The sequence below is a fragment of the Hydra vulgaris genome, chromosome 13 (genome assembly GCF_038396675.1).
Source record: "Hydra vulgaris chromosome 13, alternate assembly HydraT2T_AEP".
In the NCBI taxonomy this organism is placed as follows: domain Eukaryota; kingdom Metazoa; phylum Cnidaria; class Hydrozoa; order Anthoathecata; family Hydridae; genus Hydra; species Hydra vulgaris.
In genome coordinates this window covers 46,698,862-46,706,857 of record NC_088932.1, presented here as the reverse complement: position 1 = coordinate 46,706,857, position 7,996 = coordinate 46,698,862, and the positions used below count along the sequence as shown (strand labels likewise).

The following is a 7,996-nucleotide window of genomic DNA, read 5'->3' as shown; positions in this document are numbered from 1 at the left end:
TAGTTGGGGCCCAGAAATCATATGAACATGAAGAACACCATTTTCGAAAAAATGGAAAATAGAAGAGTAAATAAAAAAATTCAAATTAATTTTCTACGTGTATGACCTGAAAATAATGTAAATTTATTTTTACAAAATAGTAACTTCTGAAGACAAAAAGTTTTATGTAACCATATCACAAAAATCATCACAAAAAGTTTTATGTAACCATATAAAGTCAGAAAATAAAATATATTTTACTAACTTTTAAAAAGATATTCCTTAAAATCTTTTATCACTATAAAAACACCAATTAAATTTTAGTAAAATCTTAACATTTAGTTAGGTTTATTATTAATTCAAGTTAACTCAAACTCAATTAGTTCAAGTCGAACAAATTACCGTAAACTTTAAAAACGTAGCATATTTTAAAAGACCATTTTTTATACATCCTTTCACTGAGTCCTTTTGTAAAATTTCCCTTGCCTCCTTCGTCACGTATCTAGGTTATGTAACTTGAAAAAAAAAACCAGAAACAACGCAATATTTTGCTACAGATAGCATTAGATAGCAGATAGCCTAGATAAACGAGAGCGTTGCGCATATCTTTCAGCTAGATACGGTGAGAAAATGTTGCAAAATATTGTAATATCAAGTATAGCAAATTGAAAAAAAAATTAAATTTTTTTTTCTCAGTTGGATAACAAAATGTTGTCTGAAATAAAAACGGTTCACAACACAGGGACTGCGGATTTCAAAGAGGTTTATTGGCATTAAACATGTGATAAATCTTCACCAGTGATTTACATTTTCAATTGTAATTATTACTTTTAAATAGCAATATTTCTTGAAGAAAACTATTGAGAAAAAACAAGAGTATTTGAAGAAATATCATTTTTAATATAAAATAGAAATTTTCCGATCATCTACAACAATTTTCATTATTTTCCTATAATTTAAAAATACTAAAGTGCTTGTTTAAATTAGATATTAGCAAAGTCTAGTTCAATGAGAGTAGTTCGCAACAAAAAAAAAAAAAAAAAAAAAAATTAAACTTAAAAATGAAAATTAGAAGGATCAAGCAAACCACTACAAACCATTATTTTATAAAACTGGAAACCCACAAAATCGGGTATTACACATAATTATTTTTAATACGCTCGATAATACTAACATCAGGGTATTGCCTTGTATAAAATAAGATATACGCTTTACAGTGTTGAATAGATTCTTCATTAGTTAGTGACACGCTACTATCGTTAAAATTATACCACGAGCCTAAAAATAAATGATTAAACTACATAATTATTCGTGCTAAGTAAAATTCTTTAAAAAAAATCTGATTACTCAATTAGTAATATTACATTAGGGCTACGCATACTTACTAGTAATGCTAAGTCAAAATGATAAAAACTCAATAAAGTATTTACTTAACTAGATAAATATTTAAGAACTTTGGTTCAAAGTAATTAATGTGAAGCCAATTAAAATCATTTCTCGGACACACCCAATATTTTATTGGAAAACTTGCCACAGTTTGATATCTTCAATAAGAAGCATATATAATTGTAAGCAAGAAAAAGACTTAATCTCGTTTTTTTTTAATTTTATATCTAAATATTCGATTACACGCAATTACTAATATCATTAAAGTCTTTTAGCTTTTTTTTGTTTTGTTTTACTGTTTCCAATATTTTTATTCAATTCACATTAAAAGATATATTCTAATATTTTTATAATGTGCTGAAATTAAGGGAGTTTTTTAATTCATCTTATTTCGGCTGTCTCTGTTACAATAATTTGTCTGACCAGTAGTAACATATTTTTATGCCGACTTGTGACTATCAACGAAATTGGTTACTAGTTGTAAATCCTAAGAACCTAAGAACGTTATTTCCTGCATTTCAACGACGCCTAAGTTAATATTATACTTAAGTTATTATATTATATAATATACTTCAGTTATTCAAGAAATATTGTTCTAGCAATTTTTCGTAAAGATAAGACTAAGTAAGCCGAGTACCTCAGGTTTCTGATTTTATTTTATTATTATTGAATTTAAAAAAAAATAAAACTAACATTGCTTTAAATTTTATTTTTTCTATTCAAAAACCGCGCAAGATGTTTGTTCTTATAGACAGTTAGTAGTAGATATTTAATTGATTAAATTCAAAGTTAGATATATATTCCCTTACTTTTAAGGTACATATTTTGATATCCAACACGCTTAGATAATCCAAATTGACCCTAAAACCCACAGTAACTTAAACCCTAAAAAGAGCTACTCAATAGCAGGTCACTTGAAATGATAAAATTTTAATTCAGGACAAAATTAAATCTGTGACTCAAAAAATATATTTTGTTATAAAACATTACTAGAATGTTTTATTGTCTTATATATATATTTTTACACCTTTGATAGATTTGTGTTCACTGTGTCATAAAAATAAAGACTTACCTTCATGTCTTGCATAAGTTGTATAATGGCCAGATCCAGCACTGTAAAAATAAATTACGCATTAAATTGAACATTATGATTTAAGGAAAAACTTTAGTAAAAAAAAAAAGACTGCTTACACATTTAATTTTTAACCTACCCACTTCCGTGATGTACAACACATGCTGCCAAGTCATAAAGATGAGCTTTGATGGACATGCGATTTGTTTTCTAAAAAATTATTCAGAGGCAACTGTATGATGTCATCAGATTAAAAAAAAATTGTCCATTATTTAATAATTATAGTTGAATTTACTAATTCATTTGTTATTCATAAACTTTGATTTGGATACTTATCACTAAATATTAAATATATTTATTTTTGTTAAATATTTTAATAATAAAAGATTTTACGCATAATAATATGAATATGCAACAGGGATGCAGAGTACCCAAAAGGACTCCAGCTTTGTATCTCTACTTTTTCCAGGCCTGTAGTGTCCAGAAAATCTAAACATGTTGGTTGACTTATGATCTGCTATAAGAAAAAAATTCATGAAATTTAATGACATGGAACTTATTGTTTTTAAGCCTGAAGTCCTTGCTGACATTATACCAAAGGACTCTGGGGTCAAAAAATGATTGTTTCTTTTACTTAAAAGCTCTAATTTTTGTCCCATTAGTAGTCCATAAGCTTTTTTATATTTTAGAGTTCCTGGATACCAAAAACTAGAAAGAAATCTTTTTGTGACTTTCGAATCTGGAGTCCTTTTTGGAACTCTGCATACCTGATATGCAATGATCACGTAACATCTAATACCATATTAATTCAATATGTGTAATATGCATATACATACATACAAACATACACACACAAATATATATATATATATATATATATATACACATATATACATATAGTTTATATAACAATTGAAGACCTTAGTGTTTAAAGTACTAAAGTCACATTTTGATAAAACCAAGCTAATTGGCAATTTTTGCTAATATGGTTAAATCCTGTGTACTGGATAAATTGCAACATTTAAATATGTTCCTATGCCCCCCTTTAAAACAAGCCAAAAATAAGAATGATACAATTTTTTAAACAAGTAGTATTTAAGTCCTCAATTTCGGTGCTAAAAGTACTTATCTTAACTTTCCCACCAAACGGCTTTTAGAATAAGTTTATAACTTTAAAAACATTTATACATATATAGCAGGTGAACAGTAAAGTTTGAGGTTTTCTTAAGGGTTTTTATTTTTGAATTTTTTTTTGTGCACTGATTCATTTATTGTTTCTATTTTAGAGCCCACACTCTGTAGCTGCTGCTGGCAAAGTTTTCTGAAAATGTTCTTACTATTTTGTAATCTACATCAAAATGAAGCATGAAAGTTTGATTGATCGTGTGTACAGGTATTGTGATTCGCATTTCAAGGAAGGTAGAAAAGTTGTCGTGGATCATCTTTTGAAAGAAAATCACCCAAGAGCAAGTATTTACAAATACATATCAATGTGGGAAAAAGGCAAATCAAAACTGTGTTTTTGGTTCTGTTCGAAAAGTTAAAATAATGACTAAAACCAATATTACCAAGGTGAAAAGCATGATTGATTGTCATTCTGGCATTTCCACCCAACAAATTGCTTGAAAGCTCAAGTGCAGCCAATCTCATGTTGTGTATACGATTCAGCAACACACAAATATTATTTACCAAAAAAACAGACCATTCCAGCCCGTACTCCTGAGCAAATGTCCAAGTTATAAACATGTTGTGGCAGATACAAAAAGCCGATAAAACTGTTTCTGTTTGCAATTTGCAAACAGAAACAGTTTGGTCCATTGCAGTGACTGAATAGAAGAAGCTGCTTTGTTCTTTGCCATTTTCTTTTCTAGACCTTTTTGCAAATTGCAAAGCAGCATTTCTTGCTATTCATGGGGTAACAGAATCTAGACTTAAAAAAGAAGTTCTTAACTTTACTGTTCCCATTAGAGATGGCCGGGGCAAACACAAAAATCGAAAAAAATTGATAAATAAAAATAGAGATAGCGTTTGGCCACTACAGCAGATCAAAAAACAAACAAAAAAAATATCTGGATTCATCTCTGACTGTGGTAGAAATGCATTGCCTATTTTTAAAGGCAAATCCAAATGTTATGCCTAATGATTGTCAATACTGGCTTTACCATGTCATATTTAACGCTGAATTTAATATTAAACTTGGATTTCCAAAAAGTGACATATGTGATAAGTAACAAAAATTTCAGGCACAAATTCAAGCAGCCGAATCAATTAATGATGTGATTCTGGTAAATAAACTGAAATTTTAACATCAGCTTCACATAAAGAAATTATATGTGTTTAATGTGCAAATCAATAAAGCAAGTAGATGCAAAACTAAGCAAAGACACTGCAGTGACCTGTTTAAACTTTGAAAAAAATTTACCCCTTCTTTTAACTGGCATTGGACAAGAGTATTATAAGCGTCGACTTTGGATTCACAATTTGTGCATTCATGACAATGTAAATGAATCTGCTCACATGTATCAATATGCTGAACATTTTGCAGGTAAGCGCCCAAATGAAGTCATTTCATTTCTGGTCCTCTAGCTACAACTATAAAAATTATAATTTTCATGGATAACTGTTTTTCACAGAATAAAAACTGTTACATCTTTGCCATCAGAGATTGATAAATAAGAATATCTCTATAACACAAGCTTATGTAAAGTATCCCCTTCCAGGTCATGGCCAAATTTTATGATATTTGTGAAATTTTAACACATTTGAATCTCCAGAAGAAGTTACTTTTTATAGTAATATTCATAGCATAGATATAGATGGAAACACAAGTGATATTGAAGACATAAAATAGACTTATTTCTTTATAGTAACAATATGTTTAAAAATTACATTAGTTCAGTATTTCTTTTCGGGGCAAAAAGTACCTAAGTCTAGTAATAGGATAAAAAGTACTTAAGTCCTAAAAATAAATTCACATATCTTCTAAAAGATGAGGGTTTAGGATTTTAAAATGAGCAGGTTTATTCATTATAATAACGTAAAGATATAGCAGTTATTAGAAATCTATTAGCATGTCTTGCCTGATTTCAAGGTTAGTTTGAGTATTTTAACTGCTTTATCTCAGAATGAGTATTTTGTTACTTAAATACTTTTAGCACTAAGGTCTTCAATTAGATATAAAAGTTATATTGAATAAATTTATGCATGAAAACAAAATCAAACCTTTTATTGTCATGTCTATTACCTGGTTAGTTTTTAATATAAAAGGATCCATATTAAGTTCTTTAATAGGAAATCGAACAAATGTGTCAACTTTGGTACGAGCAAGTGGTGAATAGCGAAATCTTTTTAAATGTAAGCAAAGTACCTAACAATAGGAAACCACTTAAAACATATACTATATATATGCTAAATAATAAACATAATTGCAGTACTAAAAATAATTAATAACATAAAATAATTTTATTAAAAATTATAAAGAAATACACACTCAATACAAAAAAAAAAAAACTCTTTTGATCTGTCACAGCTGTGATTTTTATGATCAATCTTAATTTTGTAAATTTGTAATTTCTTATTTATAATTATTATAAAAAATAAACAAAAATTAAAAACTTTAGATCAAGAATAAAAATCTGTGATTAAACAGCTGTGAGTTTTTTTGTATGTATATTTTTTTATAATTTTTATTACTATGTAAATAAATAACATCAAGAAACAAAATTATTACATTTGGTAAACGGAGTATCCAAAATTTCTTAGTGGATGGTTGCTTTTTATTGCATTTTTCACACATGTACCATTCAGATTCATCTAATGTTTCCATCTCAACAAAACTCTGTAAACAGTCTAAACAAAATAAATAATGAATTACATACTACTTTACTTTAAAAACGCACTAAGAAATTGAAAAGTGAAACATCAAAAGGTTAAATAACTTTTGCTTCATAAAATTCCATATCGTAACCTTTCGATTGATAAGTCAATGATGCATTGGCATGAATTAGTGTTTCATAGCTTAGTGTTTCATAGCTTAGTGTTTCATCAGTAAATTGAGAATAAGTGCTATATGTAAGCGCCACAAGTAAGGAATAAAATTATATGCGTATTTGATTAAATACATGGTATTAAATGTCTTTGTGACATAACATTTTATGTTGTATATTTAGGTGCTTATTAAATTGAAAATGACTTATTGCTGGATAAACTTAATTTATATTAAATAAATTAAAAAGCACTTAAGTCAAATTGTTAACATAAAGTCATTTTCAGATCAACTTCTTAATTCATTTATAGCAGTGTTATTCAAGGATCTATTAGAAATCAGACAGAAGAAACCATCCTTGAACCGAAAAACAACACAGAACAAACAGGAGATGTTAAAACAAAATTGCCTCACACAAATAATGTTAAAAAGGTATATTTATTATTGGTCTTTTTGACCCAAATTAAATATAACCTCTTAAACAGTTAAACTTATTAAACCCAAATTTGTGGCATCGTAGTTCAATTACTTAAACTTTTTAAATTGTTATGTCATTTGTCATGTTTAACACCTTTTACACCGATATTGTTCTGCTATTTTAACTCTTATTGTAATTGCTATGTTATTAAACTAATAAACTAGAACCAATTCATGTCTTTTTAAAATACTAAAAAATTCTATAACAACTGTAAAGTATGATATAACAAGATATGAAATTCTATCACATTAATAGCTCAGTTAGCACTTTTGTGTTAGTAAGCTGTTGTAATATACTTACCAATAAGTTGACAAGCACTGGGTGTTTTCTTTTTACCAGGTGACACTTTTAATTTAGGTTTGAAGGGAATATCAAGTGATAAATCTGGAGAAAAAAAATTTTTAGTTGTAAAAATGTCATTTATTTCAATATGTAAAAACACAACATAGTTATGATGAAAACCAATATTTTTTAACAGTTTTTAAGATTGTAAGAAATTTTTATGATATATATATATATATATATATTCAAAAATATATATATATATATATTCAAAAAAATGCAAGAATAATTTTTTCAGGATTTAATAAGTATTCTAGAGCCCTAGGTAAACTAATAGTGTTTGACAGACAGTTCCATTTGCTCTGTTCAGCAAACATTTTAGTTTCACTGTGAAACAAGATATGGCATAAGTAACTGAGAGTTTAGGTAAGCCAGTTTTTTGCAAAATCACTTGTCAAACTGGTTTGTCAATTTAATAAGACTTAAGTCTCACACATGGTTTAAAGTTTTAAGCATAAATAAAGATTGGCTTTCTAAACCGATGAGACAGTAATGGAGCAATCAAGATACAAAAAAGCTGAGAAGTTTGTTCATATGGTAAAGGTGCTAAATGAGACTACATTAAGAGGAATAAAACTGATTTCAGAATTTACTACCATCATAACCAAAAAAGAGAACGATTGTTGCAGGGCATTGAAAATCATAGTTAGAAATATCTTAATTTCAGCAAAAAAAAACTATTGGACAATTAAACAAAAAACAAAATTTATAAATAAATCTTTATTTCATTATCCCAGTTCCTGTCCAACATTTC

General features: G+C 27.7%; 1 protein-coding gene across 1 annotated transcript in view; it reads right to left on the bottom strand.

The window, feature by feature from the left end:
* Positions 1-858: 858 nt before the first annotated feature.
* The window catches only part of LOC100201348 (ubiquitin carboxyl-terminal hydrolase 3), a 32,021-nt gene continuing 24,883 nt past the window's right edge, over positions 859-7,996 (bottom strand). The window contains exons 12-17 of the mRNA XM_065816292.1: positions 7,201-7,284; positions 6,168-6,286; positions 5,682-5,804; positions 2,577-2,647; positions 2,438-2,478; positions 859-1,257 (exon numbers count right to left, since the gene is read on the bottom strand). Of these exons, the coding sequence (XP_065672364.1) occupies positions 1,115-1,257; positions 2,438-2,478; positions 2,577-2,647; positions 5,682-5,804; positions 6,168-6,286; positions 7,201-7,284 (581 nt within the window). The 3' untranslated portion in view covers positions 859-1,114. The remainder of the gene's footprint in view (positions 1,258-2,437; positions 2,479-2,576; positions 2,648-5,681; positions 5,805-6,167; positions 6,287-7,200; positions 7,285-7,996) is intronic.